Source organism: Xiphias gladius, chromosome 7, assembly GCF_016859285.1.
Source record: "Xiphias gladius isolate SHS-SW01 ecotype Sanya breed wild chromosome 7, ASM1685928v1, whole genome shotgun sequence".
In the NCBI taxonomy this organism is placed as follows: Eukaryota; Metazoa; Chordata; class Actinopteri; order Istiophoriformes; family Xiphiidae; genus Xiphias; species Xiphias gladius.
In genome coordinates this window covers 11,673,331-11,689,244 of record NC_053406.1, presented here as the reverse complement: position 1 = coordinate 11,689,244, position 15,914 = coordinate 11,673,331, and the positions used below count along the sequence as shown (strand labels likewise).

At 42.5% G+C, this 15,914-nt stretch overlaps 1 protein-coding gene across 2 annotated transcripts in view; it reads right to left on the bottom strand.

Annotated features, from left to right (window-relative positions):
- Window positions 1-1,205: 1,205 nt before the first annotated feature.
- hip1 (huntingtin interacting protein 1) overlaps window positions 1,206-15,914 on the bottom strand; it is a 48,813-nt gene continuing 34,104 nt past the window's right edge. For both annotated transcript variants that reach the window (XM_040130345.1, XM_040130346.1), the window contains 18 exons: window positions 15,583-15,766; window positions 14,993-15,081; window positions 14,573-14,689; window positions 14,159-14,260; window positions 12,102-12,296; window positions 11,750-11,897; window positions 11,513-11,599; window positions 10,677-10,784; window positions 9,497-9,633; window positions 9,218-9,328; window positions 8,947-9,005; window positions 7,243-7,336; window positions 6,346-6,446; window positions 5,942-6,047; window positions 5,571-5,694; window positions 5,230-5,291; window positions 4,090-4,207; window positions 1,206-3,988 (listed from right to left, as the gene is read on the bottom strand). In XM_040130345.1, the coding sequence (XP_039986279.1) occupies window positions 3,978-3,988; window positions 4,090-4,207; window positions 5,230-5,291; window positions 5,571-5,694; window positions 5,942-6,047; window positions 6,346-6,446; window positions 7,243-7,336; window positions 8,947-9,005; window positions 9,218-9,328; window positions 9,497-9,633; window positions 10,677-10,784; window positions 11,513-11,599; window positions 11,750-11,897; window positions 12,102-12,296; window positions 14,159-14,260; window positions 14,573-14,689; window positions 14,993-15,081; window positions 15,583-15,766 (1,953 nt within the window). In that variant the 3' untranslated portion in view covers window positions 1,206-3,977. The remainder of the gene's footprint in view (window positions 3,989-4,089; window positions 4,208-5,229; window positions 5,292-5,570; window positions 5,695-5,941; window positions 6,048-6,345; window positions 6,447-7,242; window positions 7,337-8,946; window positions 9,006-9,217; window positions 9,329-9,496; window positions 9,634-10,676; window positions 10,785-11,512; window positions 11,600-11,749; window positions 11,898-12,101; window positions 12,297-14,158; window positions 14,261-14,572; window positions 14,690-14,992; window positions 15,082-15,582; window positions 15,767-15,914) is intronic.

Below are 15,914 nucleotides of genomic sequence, written 5' to 3'. Positions count from 1 at the left end.
AGCCGAAAAACAAAAACAAAAATACAAACAAACACTTGCAGCAGCTTTTAAGATAGTCCAGAATTAGGTTGTGTGTATCTGGTAAAATTGGATGTCTATCTGAAGTCGGACTATTTGTTTAAATGTATGTTTACGACAGCTGTCAGTGGCATAGGAACCAGAATACTGTTCGTTTTTGATCCTACCAATTAACATGAATGGTATACCTGGTCTGTGTACCTGGCACCAGGTGCGGCAGGTTTACTGTGCTGGAGGAACACCTGTACCGTTTGAGGTGGTATTAACGACAGGAATATAAACAAGAAACATTTCTAACACAGGTTGACATTAGCATGGTATAGATAGAAGTAGCTTCTGTTTTTCTGCGTTAGTGTCTCAGTTGGAGTCTGTTGCATTGCAGCTATGAGGAAATAAGACTGATCCCGGTGCACACTTTAGCCCAGATTATAGATTGCTGTAATCTCAGTACAGTGGTTTCAGATTACGCTGATTCACTGACTCACAAATCCTGCAATGCCTACAACAAATATGTGTGTGTGTGTGTTACTTTGTTTTCAGTGCAGGAGGAGCAGCAACAAACTTTTAAGAAAGTTCTTTGTTTTTGTCTCTAATTTGACAATACTTTACTTCAGCTCATTGCCAACAAAGCACTTTAAATTGCATGAGTCACTGCAGTTACTGGAAAAGAATCCACATTCCCCCCCAAAAAAATCAATTAGGTGCATTAGGATTTTAGCTGCGCTGATGTAGATGTGAGGTTACTGCTCCTAACACACACACACACACCGAGCTTTTCTTCCACTCTCTCACACACACACACACACACACACACACACACACACACACGCACGCACGCACGCCGCACACTAACTGCAAACTGAAAAACTGGCACAAAAAACACCAAAACAACACAACAAAAAAAAAAAAAAAAAAAAAAAAAAAAAAAACTTATTCATCGCTTTTTTTTTTTCATAATTTAATACAGTTATAATTGCAGCAGATAAAGAGGATTAATACAACAACGATTGAGGCAATTTATCAATCTGTAATTGTTATGTAACATCCAAGTTTTACAATACCATGCAGAGGAAAAACATCAAACATCGGGTGAAAGGGCAGTGGCATGGCTGCAGTCTCATGATGTCTGAATGCAGATGCTTTGTCAAACATCATGGACGAAAAATAAAAACCACAGTTCCACTTGGTTCTGTATTAACGAGTTGAAATATTTATTTTAAAAACTGAAAAAATAAAAACAAACCCACCAACAAAGTTTTAGTATATCATACAAAGACATATCTCAATGTTGCTATGTGAGTATTTGCTTCTCTTTGACTACAGTGTGAGGCAGTTTGAAAGGCTGGCTGAGCTGGTAGGACTACAGACACAGACCCAAGAGAGAGAGAAGAGACAAAGAGAGAGGGAGGTTAATAAAGAATATCTGGGCAGAAAAAGAAAAAGAAAAAAAAATACAACCAAACATCACTCAAGGTGCATTCAATTCAATTCAATTCAATCTTTCAAGACACTTGAAATACCATAAAAAATGGATGTATCCTTCTTTTATGGTATTTTTTTTTTCTTTTATATTCCAATTCTTCTAATGAAATCAGCTACCGTTTTGCCCATGTGTGGGAGAAGTGACAGAACACAGCTAAAATCATTATTAAATACAAAGACCCGGAGCCAACAGTACTGCAAATAATACTTGCTGTTTGTTTTAACCTGGTTGGTGCAGCAGATGGGTGGTGTCGAATGGGAACAATATTTCAAAGTGAATTGAATGATTCACTGATTCACAATGATTTGTGATTCAACAATCTGCTGATCCAAGAGGTTTAAACCTTTTTTTTTAAGGTTCTTGCTTGTAAGAATTATTGGCAAATACTATTTGACCAGCGTCTGTTAAATACCCAGTGTCACAACTTTTTAGAGATACACAGCTGAAGCGGAGCGTCCAAACTAAGTATGTTAAGACACAGAGAAAGACAAACTCCAAGAGAATAACCATTGCCATCATCAAAAAGAAAGGGTTCAAAATGGATGCCCGCTCAATTCATGGTTTTTACATAAAGGTATGGTAAGTCTTCTCGCAGTCCACTGGAGACAAGTTGGAAGTCAGTTCATCAGTCTCAGTAGGAAATTCTGTTAAATAACAAACTCTTACGGAGGAAATAATGACTTATATTAGTTATATGTGGCGTTCATGTGCACCATTTTGTATCCCTTATTCAATTAAACTGAATCCTTACTTGTAGAGATGCAAAAATTGATGCCATTAAAAGAAAGCAAAAGATTATTTCCAACAATAAAAGGCTTGTAGTTTATATACACAGCTACGTGGTCTTGAGGAAGCTATTGAAAACACTGCAGTCTGTGTACTGCATACTTCAGAGTCCACTGTGGTCCCGGCAACGCAGAGTGTTGAATTTCATAAAACTGCAGTCAACCATCAGTCCTGCAGGGTATTTGAAGAGGCAGGTAAATCTTTTAACATTTCATCAGTAAAGGTTTGTGCAGTGGGATGGCCTCAAACTCTTAAAATCTAACATTCAACTTTGATTTGAAAATGTCAGAACTTTGAAGGATTTACATTTGCTTCTTCGGCAGATTTATCTGACTGAGCGGGCAGTCCTGTCCCCTGCAATACCCTAAAAGGATTATCATCCTCACCAGGAGCCCGGTCGTCCTGCTGGCAGGTCATTACGTCTCCAGGAGGAACAGATACTTGCTGTCTGTCAGAGGACAACGCCGTTAGCAGTTCATTATGGGACTGGATGCCAGCTTTACCTCCAAAGCTGCTGCGGCTTCTGTGACAGGGTTGTAGTAATGCTGCTTGACCACCGAAAGACATCTAAGAATATGCACCAATAAGGGGGGGGGGGCGTTTTTCTATATAAAATAGAGGGTTTCCTCCCACTACCCTCTTTTACTAACTTAAAAGGGGAAATGACAAAAATGACCCCATGTCATTAGTGTTTGAGCAACACTTCTGGACCTCCCCGTGACACCTTTGACCTCTGACGACACGGCGCGAGGTAGTCGGCAGTCTGAAATGCTCACGGGGAGAAGACTGTTCTGTGTGCTACTTCCATGTTCTGGCTTTAAGAGTTATCAGGGAAGTGTCTGTTTAAATATAGAGAAGAAAAAAGAAAGAAAAAAAGGGAGGGCTCAAGTTAACAGTCACGGTCGTTACAATGGTGAGGAGGCGAAAGGCAGAAAGTCCAGGGAACCAGCCAGTGAAGCGGTGTGGACTTAACAAGGTGAGAATTCACAGTGAGAAAAGAATAGGAATCTGCACCGACAGATGAACAGCAACCCGGGCTCCCACAGCTTTATAAGCTCACAACGTAGACCAACAACACCTGTCTTAATAGGAGGGCATGCATGCCATCTATGTTACACAGAGACATGATTTTGGGGCTGGGAGGGGGCAGACAGTCACTGATCCCCCCCTGTTTCTGCTGAGAGTTTGGCCCTTGTGCAGTGCATCCTGGGATGTCTTGAGTAGACCTTGTGCTTGTAGTGTCTCTGCTGCGACTCTCCGTTAATAAAAACCAGGGAAGAAGAGGAAGAAGAAGACAATAAATACTCGACCTAACGGATCGACTTCATCACTGCTTTTCACCAACAGTGTCCCGGGGGAGAGGCAGGGGGGAAATGAGGCCGTGAAGTTGGATCTGCACTGTAGCCCCCCCCCTCCCCAAATCCTTACATCCATTTGCTCCTCCTCCCTCTGACCCCCCACGTCGCTGAGCCCTTGGTGCCGTCCTTTATGGAAGCTTCCAGACACGGGTGGAGAAGCAGGTTTAGAAAAGAAGCACCTTTTCATTTGGCTTAGATAACAAACAAAAAAAAGGAGAGAGAAGAAAACAAGGGAGAAATAGGCTGAAAAGTGTGTGTATAAATAGGAAGAGGCAGACAGAAGCCGGTCTTATGGTAGAGGAGGGGGATGAAGGAGGTGGGGGTGACAGGTCTCAACCTGTGCCTGTGGAGAAGACAGAGGAAAGATTTTAGTCAGTTTATGAAATTCATACACCATTATTTTCAGGGTATATTCATTGTGCAGCGGCTGCCCTTTGCCCTCACCCTCCTCTTCCTCGCCCCAGCCCTCTGCTACCCCGGCTAGCTCGTAATGCTTCTTCCTCAGCTCGCCGAGACGCTCTCGCTCCTTCTGCAGACGAGTCTCCAGCTCCAGGACCAGCACCTGAGGGAACACAGACACGGGGAGAGGAGAACACATACACTTGTCGTTCCCCTGTGGCCTTTCATTTGCCAACCGTAAACCCAAACACCCAAAATCCTAAACAGGTTTTTATGAGTCACTGGATGGAGAAAGGCTGGGAGGGAACAATCTGGCTTTTTGCTATACAATAATTGATTGGTTTGGTTTTCTCCATTTAAAACATTGTATAGTACGTGCAGTTTAAATACGAGCCACTCCAGAAGTAATCAAGCTCCTAACCTTAGCATCATCAGATCCCCCTTTTTTTTCTTGGGTATCATAAAAGATACTTAGTCATTGTTAACTGTTTCATCTTTTGGTAATTTCCCTATGAACAGCTACCTGCCACAAGAGGTAGCTTTTGAGTTACAATTATTATTTTTTTAAACACAAAAATGTAGTCCAGGCTAAATTAGGGTACACTGGGGAGCAGTAAATAAAATTCATGTCTAGAATTTTATTTTCTCCTATTTCCCTTGTTTGTGTGGGTGCTTTTCTACAACCCAGTTAACAATCAATAATAATCTTCAAATAGGAGCCTTCTGTGCATTTACATCAATGGGCTGTTTGTGTGTGTGTGTGTGTGTGTGTGTGTGTGTGTGTGTGTGTGTGTGTGTGTGTGTGTGTGTGTGTGAGTGAGAGCAGGTCCAGGCCTTTCTATGTTTTTCTTTCACTGTGGGAGAAGCAACACAGAGTGAAGTGTCGATATGAGTTTGAAATTCAGCTCCTCAATGGATGAAAACCCGTCAATTTATACTTATCCAAACTCACATACAGTGTCACCCTCACAATCATTAAGAATAGGATTTTCTAATGTTATGGTCCAAAGGGGGGGAGAGATTTTTTTCTTGTTTCCATTGAAAATCACCTTGTCAGAAAGAGTGACGTAACTTTTGCTTCTCTACTTAATATGAAACAGAATTTTTAAGACTCACAACTCAGCTTTGTGGCTCATTAAGATGGAGATTTTGCTCAGTGGCTATCTGTTGTATCCTGCTGCTTACCTGTGCATCCATCTCTTGTCGTTTGATCTGTGTGAGAGTCATGCTGGAGAAGTCCATTGTATCTGGAAACACAAACAAAGAAGAAAACTTTTTTTTTTTTTTTGTGAAGCCATAATATTTCCACATTCAACTTTACAGGTTGAACAGAAAAAATGCAATTTGACTTTTGGTAAGACATCAGAACAAAAATTTCGTGAATTTAAAGTCAGAAAAGAACTAACTAATACATTTTGTATTATGATCAAATTCAGGTTAAACATTGGGGGGGAAAAAAAAAAAAAAAAAAAATCACTAAAACTGTGAGCCACCTGCTAGTTATTAAGTCATTGTGATTCTCTCACCTGTCTCTTCAATCTGGGACTTCCCAGACTTGGTGGAGGCCACGACAGCTGCGGTGGCCTGTGTGACGCCCCGGGATGCCTGCTGCAGACGGTGCAGGTTGCCGCTGTCTTTGTCTGCTTTTACCTGAGGAGAGGGGGAAAAGAAAAAACAAGACAAGAGACATGACGTGTGCAACATGGGACTACTGCTTATACCTGTGTTCGCCCAACTGTATTAGCTCAGCAAATACCAAACACTTTAAACCATCCAGTCATAATTATTTAGCCATTTTCTAGTAAAAAACACCAGTATGCACATATTCCCTGAAAGCTCGCTCTTGTCCACACAGAGAATCCTCTGGGGGAGTGAAAACTATGTATTCTTTGCTCACCTTAGAGGCAGCCACTAGCTGTGCAGTGCTGGCAGCTATTTCATGTGAACACACCATCAACTCCTCAAACTTCCCTTTGCCTTGCACCACCAGATCAGCAGCATCCCTGGAACGACACAACACGGTGCAAAATAAACTCAAGGGATACACTACATCAGTTTATTTTAATGTTGAGCCACTTTGTCCCCGACCTGATTTATGAATGACCTACCATGCTTAAAACCTCATTTAAGGTTCTGTTTATTTCCCCGTAAAGGTCACTTCTCTCATCCTATAGGACATTTAAGATTCACAGAGTGATCGCAGCCGCTTGCAGTACACTTTCCCACCGCTAACTTGATGGACATAAGCACTTTCACACTCCGTTGTGAGTAAGAGACGCTCAGTGGAGGGCTTGTACTTACACCATGACTGTGGCGCCCCATCCCACTGCTTTGGAGGCAGAGATCAGCCCCTCAGTCCAGCGGGAGTTCTTGGCATAAAATTCCTTCATGGAGGCTGCCCCCTGGTGGATAGAAGAGGAAGTATTCCAATAAATGTAACAACACACTTTTTAACTCTCAGATATGAGCACAGAAGCTGCATCTTATGACTATTTTCATTATAGATTATTATTATTATTATTGTAATATTGGGTTGCATTGAAATATCTTGCTTAGTCTGGCTAACAGTCCAAAACCTAAAGATATTAAGTTTACTCCAGTTTAACACAAAGAAAATTCAGAAAGAATTCAAACAGAAAATTCTCACAACGGAGAAGCTGGAACAATCAAGTAATCACCAAATCGTTTCAGCTCAAGCCCCGTGCACAGTATCAGGCAGGTTTGTACGTCATAGTGCAATCCAATACTATACCCTGCAATAAGTACAGGCTTCATGGAGTTTTTGTTGAAAATGTGTCAGACACTCCGATAAGTTGTGTTGTCTAAGTTATTAGCGTTGCATAGGACTGCATTATACTGTAAGGACCTCCAACATCTTACTAGGTATCAAGGTTTGTTTTCATAGCTGAATATTCAGTATTTTAATTTGAAAGAAAGGAAACAGTGCACTAGATGCATACAGCAGAGCATAAATTAGGCTTTCTATCTGTAAATTCGAATGTGTGAATTTGAGAGGTAGCCATGAAAAGATTCATTATATGAGACTGTTAAGTTTGCAGATTTTACATGTTGAAATTAAATAAATTATGCCAATGATCCGAAATCTGGTGAGAAATCTGTCCACAATCACGCAAATCTCTTCCGTGTTGTTAACTGTGGGAAGAAACAAAGACAAGAAACAGTAGTAGTATAGCTCACCCTGCCACTCTCGACAATGTCCCTTTGCAGATCTTTGGAAGACAGAATGAGTTCCTTGATCGCCTGCATCAGCTCTGTGCAAGAGGCCAAGATCCTGCAGGGGGCAACAGAGCAGAGGACACATACGCTGACACACTGTAACTCTCTTCCAGTAGCTGCTGCTAACGCTGATCTCTTTGTTTGACAGGAAGCAAAACATCACAGAGTCTGTTCAGTGTTGTGCCTGCAAATATCTTGGATGCAGCTAGTCCCTTTCCTGTCTGCTCAGCTTATGGAGTGCGTGGCCTAAAAAAAAAAAAAAATCATCACACCAGACATGCAGCTGCTTCATTTTGGTTCAAGATGGAGCTCAAAACAAAAAGAAATCAGCTTCCTCACTATTAGGAAATAGTTTCCCCATCGTCTAGTGATTGCATGGCCCTTGCACCACTGACCTAAAAAACTCTCACAGTGGTGTTTGCAGCTGCAGTAGCTGTTTGTTCCTATTCATAATTATGTCTCACATCATTGGTGCAGCAGTTATTGAGAAAGCAACTATTTTTACATTAATAATTAAGTCAGTGGGAGAGATGGGAAAAGGGAGTGCAGTTTAATTGGCTTTACATACACAAAGAGAATTATTACACAGCCTTGATTAAGAACACACAATTTTCTCTTTGTCTTTGGAGTTTAAAAATGAAAGGATACAAGCCTCCTTACTTGAGGACATGCACGCTCACATTGGTATGAGGTAAAAGCAGCAGCACTGAGTGGAAATTCAAACCCTAAAACAGTTCAGGGTTTAGATGAAGATTTATGTGCATGCAACAAATCACTCTGACTGTAAAATTTGGAGCCGAGATCAAGAGATTTCTGAACTTACTGGAGCTGTTAGCAGGCCAATGTTAATATACCCATTCGCTGTAAGACTCATATAACTTGATAACAGTTTGTGGGGCTGCGCCAGTGAAAAAATAAACTCATTTCAGGCTCGCAGACCAACATTAGGTGGCACAGCGGCTTCAGACTTCACAGTCTGCACAGGCTTTGTGGCTGAACTGATGAAATTCTTCGCACATCAGCCCTCAGCGTGTGACCTTCTGCAACTGCTCTGAAATGTCATGTGACTGCTGAACAGCATCTCTATTTCCTCATCCACTTCCTTGCCTTTGTTTACATCTATTACATTATGTGACCTGGTTCTTTCACAAACCAATAGTCAAAGGCTTGGCTCGCTGTACTTAGTTGTTCATAACTGATGAACCATTCTCTCAGTCTTCGTTTTTTTTTTTCCGGCCACTTTCATTTCTCTTTCACCGCACAGATGGTTGTTGCTGTTGTGGGTTTTAGCTACAGATAGTTCCAGTTTTCCCAAGTTACTGTTTCTTCTTCAATCTTAGTATAACATTACTGCTATGGAGAGAAGAGAAACCGAGACAAAGTTTGTGGGTCAGTTGTATTTCTATTTCAGGTAACTGTGATATTCTTTTAGGTAAGTGCAATGAGGGTGATGTTTTTGGTAGATCTAGTTCAAATCTCCTTGCACTCTCTTTAAAATCATTTAGATGCAAGATTCTTCAAGCACTCAGTTAATTTGAGGTTTTAACTTTTTCCACCTGGAAGACAGTGGATTATGTTTTTGAATTTAGGTTTAACTGTAAGTGAAGCTACAGAAGAAAACGTTTTCTCTGCAGCTCTCAAACCCTGCCCTAATCTGTTTTTTACCTCTCATTGACCTCCATCTTGATCCCTGTATCAACTGCTCGAGACTTGTTGAGCATTTCCTGTTGGGATACACAGAGAGGCAAAAGGAGAAAAAAACAAAACAAAACACTTTGAAGTTAATAACAGTGAAACAGGGGGCAATGTTTTCACACAGCACGCAAAGAAAGACACGGTCAAACACACACACACACACACACACACACACACACACACACACACACACACACACACACACACACAGATACGCACACACACACACACACTTAAGCACCTCTATCCTGGCAGCAGCTGACTCCACAGCAGCAGAAGTGGCAGCCATTTCCTGCTCCACAAGATCTCCCAGCTCCCCCTGCTGTAGCTCTAAACCCCGAGGACGCAGATTCTGAAACAGTTAAAGAACAAGAGAGACTTGAGTCAAATATTATAGAAGAATCACCTTTTACTGAAGTCTAGAGTTTGGAAATAATACCCCATCATACAAGCAACTCCGGCAACAGGGTGACCCATTTTGTGTCTCAGGACCAGAGTCAAATTTGAGGGGAGTACAAACCTCTGCGGTGGCCAGGATGGCCTCCAGAACTGCCTTCAGTTTGCCGTTGTCAGCTGCAGCCATGCTGTCCTGCTGCTTCATCTGTCCTAGCAGAGCCAGAGCCTCAGCCCCGCACGCCTTCACACTTTCTGACAGGGCTGACAGGGACAGAGACAAGGACAGGGACGATGCACATGTTATCATCCAAATCACTGTCATTAAATTATACAAACATACACTGAAAAAAAAAAAAACAACCCATACTTTAAAGTGTTCAAGTTATTGCATTCCATTCTGTGATACTATTTACACTCCATTTTCTATTAAAATACGATATTGTCTCCTCTGTAAACTGATGTGCCGCAGCGCCACTAGTGGCTGCTGCTGTAGCGTTAATTATCCTGACGTCCCCCGAGGCCAAGTGTCAACTAACAGCTCAAACAGCCCCTCTGACAGGAGGAAGAGGGAAACTAAAACTACCTCTACAGCAGCTGTCGGCCTGTGTTTTTAGACGCAGGACAGCCAGCTGATTTGCATCACACTGTACACAGGCTCTTAATTGCTCTACTCAAATGTTTTTCTAAAGTAATGACAGGTCAATGCAAAGCACTCTCCATCCATTGCCAGAGCTACGGCTACGGACTCGGCGTCAGTCCGGCCCAGTTTCAATTCTCTGCGTTCGGTTTTTGTTGCAGTAAGAAGACCGCTGGCCAGAGCGCCATTACTTTTCGGCACATTTAGACTCACCCTGCTAACATCGCCCACGAGAGCAAATTCAGCAAACATTTCTCCTGTATGAAGTCAGCAATTATGTTTTATCGATGCAAGTTTTGGCTGAAGTTCTGCATGGAAGACATGTTTATTTAAAGAGCTATTTCTTATCGAAGTGCAAATGCTGCAGCAGCACATTCAGATATACAGACTAAGATTATTTTCTAATGCTGCAATTAATGTATATCCCAGTAAATTATAGAGGCAATAGTTTCATCTCACATTGCCAAAACTTAGTGTACAGATGTGTAACATCGAGACACATGGACTACCCACAGACCTGTCAGAACATGCACGTCTGGGCTGACTGACTTGCCCACAGATTAATAACAGGAGGGAACTGGAGTCTATTCATCTCCAGCTCTCTCTATATCATACGCGCGCACACACACACACACACACACACACACACACACACACACAAATTTACCATCAGCTTGCTCAACAGGCACCATGTGGGAGGTGGCACTACCCTGAACGATGGTGTCTCCCAGCAGGTGGCCACACTGGGTCACCACTCGTAGCAGCTCTGACACACCTAGACAAAGAAACAGTGAGCACTCACAAACACTTCGGTCAACATAAAAAACATGCACATGCACATATAAAACACTGGTCACCTTACATGTATGTTCTCTATAACTTGTCATCATGTTTTTACTATTCCATGTGCAATGATGGGCCTAGGTCCTGTAATGCACTCAGGTGTTTAACTCATATTTTATTTTATTTTTTATATATATATATATAAAAAAAAAAAAAAAAAAAAAAGAAAAGGCCCTGCAGCTGATAGAATCCCTACAACAACTGCTGAAGGAGGCTGAATACAGTAAAAAATACAGAGCTACCTCATCGTATCAACTTTTTTCCACCATGTTTTTAATATTCTTGTTTTAAAGCCCCTACACACCTACTGGACATCCTCACAGGGAGTTCCACTTATGTTGCACCTGCCAGAGCAGGACAACTTATATAATTATCATTTATATTAGTGCACATTAGAGTTTGGCGATATTCCACCTTTGACTTGAGCAGAGATCTGATCAGCCAAAAAAACTGAAAACACCCGTGTGAGTGTGCAGGGCCTTTAGAAATGATAATTTCAAGGTCTGTGGTTTTACAGCAGAATAGCCAAGGAATGGATCAAAGGCCCCACAAGATTAGTTAAAACAGCTAATCATGCAATAACTTATAACATAAAGTAGTGCATGTATAAGCTCATTACCTATAATACATCCCCTACAAAGCGAAACTAAGTCCGCTCACCTGTGTTGTCAGCTAGGAAGGCCTCTCTGGCAGAATGGAGCCGGTCCATACAGTCTAAAGAGGCCTGACATCTGGATGCTAGGTAGTCTGCAGAGATAAGGCAGTAAGACAGGAGCTCAGACATAAACACAAGAGCATGCACACAAGGATTACTACACACAGTGCTAATGAGTTCCTTTGCTGAGTAACAGCAGCGTTGTTCTGTGTTGTTATAGAATTAAAGCATTGGTTTCTGACCTGCGGAGCTGGTGCAGCTGATGTGTGCCGGGTCGTCTATCTGAACCAGCGAGTCCTGGATGATCCTCTCGGCCTCTTCCACAGCTCCCTGCAGACTGGACCAGCGAGCTGCTACCAGCTGGCTCTCCAACACCTGCTCCCTGCTCTCCTGTGGATGCAAACACACAGAAGCGAGGCTGAACATATAACACCAACCCTTATTAGACATGCCAGAGGGTCTAAATGTAAATAAAATTTAAGCTACACATTGGAAACACCGACTCTCAGTGGTTCTATGACTTGGTGCTGAAACATCTGCTTGATTCACTAAAGCTAATTAAGAGAGTTAATTAAGAGAATGACAATTCTTTACCTTCTCATTGAGCTGATTCTGCAGGGCTTCCGCTGTCTTCACCCCGCTCTCCCTCTCAGTCGCCAGTGAGCTTTGGACTCGCTCGAGCTCCTCTCCCTGGACCACCAGCTCCGCCTCCACCTTCGACAAGGACTGCTTCAGCTGGACCTTCTCAGACTCCAGGGCGGCCAGCTGAGTGCCGAGCACCTCGCTCGACTGCACGGAGGAAACAAAAGTTGTGGGGATAAAGACATGAAGATGAGGAAAGAGACAAAGTTTGAATGACTTCGAGCCACAATGAACAGATAGGAAGACATGGTTAGAATAATGCGTAGCTGCCAGGACAGGTAAGGATGCGGTATGATGCGAGTGCTCTGACCACACAATAAAAAAAACCCTTCATCTTCAGCCACTGATTGTAACAATATTGTCTCCATTTACGTTTGTGGAGAAGTGGAGTCTCCAGAGAGGTTTGGGTTAAGGTCAAGTTTACAATCAAAGGAATTCTCTGAAGTTGTGGTTGTGCAACTTGGCTGCAATGCAATGATAATGAATGATTGCAACATCATATCCTGTGCACTGGAGGTTTGCGAAATGAAATATCAGGACTATTTACTATCACCACTTTGCAAGTAGAGTTAAACAACGAGATGTATGCAAGGAAGACAGGCGAGAGACTTACAGCCTGGGTGCCAGCAGGTCCGACAGAGAAGGAGAGGTGTTGAGAGATGAACAAGAAACAGAATAGTCAAGAAGGTAAATCTTATGACAGGAGCTAGTGAGGCATGAGACAAGAGCGATAAAAACTTGGGCTGCTGTATGTGAAAAGGACTATTGAGACTAGAGAGCTGGAGGAGGACATAAAGAGTGACAGAGTTTATAAGTAGTAGCTACAAAAATAGGACAACAGGAGCGGAAGGTGGAGAGACAGATGAGAGGTGCAGGGGTGCATGAATGAAGGGAGCCACATATACAATTGTATACATAAAAGCCATTAATTTACAATAGTGTAAAAATAATGGCTATTTAAACTTCAATTATCCCCTTACAGATATTGCTCTATACAAGCAGTTATGTGGACAAGTTTTTACAGCTTCTGTGTTTTCATTATGGTCTCTTCCTTTAAATAAATGCCTTCAGTCAGCTGTTATACACATCCACTAGACATCTGTAAGTTCCACTTGGCTCAGCTGTGCAGAGATGACAAACACAAGCCGAGAGGATTCAGGGGAAAACGAGTTTTGCTACGGTTCAAACAATGTCCCCACTCTGAAAACCAATTCATTCAATCACTTTTGTCAAAAGCAATGTATTAGCATATCAATTCTGTCAGAAACTTGATGTGTTTGAGCCTCTGAAATGGTTGCTGCGGAAGAACAGTCAGTGACTAATAGGGAAGACAAAAACTGAAATGGAGGGCGTGACAGTGTGCATGACAGACAGGGATTTCGAAGAGAGAAAAAAAAAAAGCACAAAAACTGTTTTGTGAGTGTTTTTAAGAAGGCGGGTGAGACATAAAACGGACAATGTTATTTGATTATGATGGAACATTTCACTTTGGAGCATGCACTCATTGATAGAAGCACAGGAGCAGTCAGCTTCCACCATCACAGCCAGGATCCGGGATCTGTTGTTACCACCTAAAGTCAGGATTTAGTCTTCAAAATGTGTTCTTGAAAAGTCTGATTCAACATACAGAATGACATGTGTCTAACTTTCATCGTTAATTCAATGTAAGAGAGGTCCGATTTCAGAACTGGAAATGATTCTGAAAACAGATCCCAGGTACAGCCGATTCTCGTGGTAACTAATGCTACAACAGTGGGATCATCAAATAATTGATGACTAGACCAGCGCCCGCAGCCCATTATTAGATTTTATCCAGACTGTAATCAATCAGGATTACCCAGGTCTGTTAGTCATGGTGAAAAATTTCATATCATTAATCTTTTCTTTTTAGTGGGACAGAGAATTGAGAGCATTAGGAATTAGTTCAGTAGCTATTCACAGCAACAACTCTGGGGTCTCGTTAGCTACTCTTGTGTAAGAAATGTGGTTAAAACTGAGAGGAGAGTGACCTGTTGTGACGAGGCCATGGTAGTCTTCAGGGAGTCCAGCTCCGCACGGCTGGACACCAGCTCTCTCTGGAGCTCCTGAAGCTGCTCCAGTTGTTCCCTCTCCTGAGCAAGCAATGCCAAAATCTCACTTTAGACAGATCACATCAGCTCCGTTTCTAAACATTAGTAACATCTTCAAACCCCAGTAACAAGAAATCTTTCCCCCAGATTTGTACAGGTCCAAAAAGCCAAATCAAAGAAAAAAAAAAAAAATACACTTTTCTCAAAGCAAGTTTGCACTGTGGGCCCCACAAATCCAGTCTTTACCAGATTATTTTCCCCACCATCAAAGCTCCAATTACATGCACCCTACAGTAGTAACGATTGAGTCTGCCGCCACAGCACTGTTGGACCCCACATTTATCTCACCCTCACCTGTCTGTCTGCAGCGTCCTGGGCAGTCTTCACCTTGTCTTGCATCTCTTTCCTCACTGCATCCACTTCATCCTGTGCTGCCCGAGCCACCGTCATCTGCCGGGTCACCTCTGCGTTCTACACACACACACACACACACACACACACACACACACACACACACACACACACACACACACACACACACACACACAAACGCGCACACGCACACACAAAGTACAAGGGACACAGACACAGACAGGCAGAGAAACACACCAAAACAATTAGGACTGAAGCTGGGTCCTCAGCTTGGGGCATATAAAAAGGACACAAAGACGATAGCACTAAATTTAACTTGGAGGCTCCAGGTTTTTATAGTCAGTTGTAAAGATGGAGAGAGAGGTTTTATGAACATGAAGAAGTAAGAGGTGTCTTTCTCACCTTCCTCAGCAAGTCTGCATGGCTCTGAACCAACTCTGAGTACTTCTCCTTAAGTTTGGTGTAGCGTTGTTCATTGGCCTGAGCTTTTCCTGGTAAGACACATGAAGGCAGGGAGAGACAAACACCATCAGTGACACAGTAAAAGACTTCAGTATGTGAGGAAACTGCAGGTGATTCATTGCTACAATAAAGCCCTGGTTTAAGTGTTTAAGAGTTTTTAAATCCCCAACTTCCTGTTATTTTGATCAGAGATTTTCTATATAACTATGCAATTAAGTTATTTGAATTTCAAGAGGGGGTAACCTGTCCTTTTAAGTGTGTTCAAGCACATCTTGAAACACCGTTACCTTTCCAAACTGGGTTTTGCCCACGACAGCAAGAGCAGCTACCATGTTTGCCACAGCAAATATCTGCTGGTGTGTCCACAGATATTCAGATAGTGTCCCTGTTCCGTATAAGCATCTATTATGGAACACACTTCTCTATCAGATCGCAATTGTTGACTGATTTTAGAGTTTGTTATAGCTTATTTATAGTTGGATTTTGACAAAGTGAAGGCAAGAAAGCTTCAACAATTGTAAACTACTTACTCTCTATCTCCGTCAGGCTCCGCTGCTCCTTTTCTGTGTCCTCTCTGACCCTCCTCAGGTCGTCCAGCTCGGCCTTCAGGAACTCGCTCTCTCCCACAGCCTGCAGCCTCAGGTGGCTCTGCTCGGCGAGCTCTGCCTCCAGCTCACTGACACGTCCCCTCAGCACTTGACACAACCGACCGCTCTGGTGACGGACACAAAGAGAGGAAGAAGAGGAGCAAGAAAAGAGAGGCAGAGATAAAGATGGAGAAAAGGTGATTGACTTCTGCGGGCTCTGAATAGAGAAATGTCTCTGTTGTGTGTGTTCTTGTGATTTTTTGATATTTTTGTTA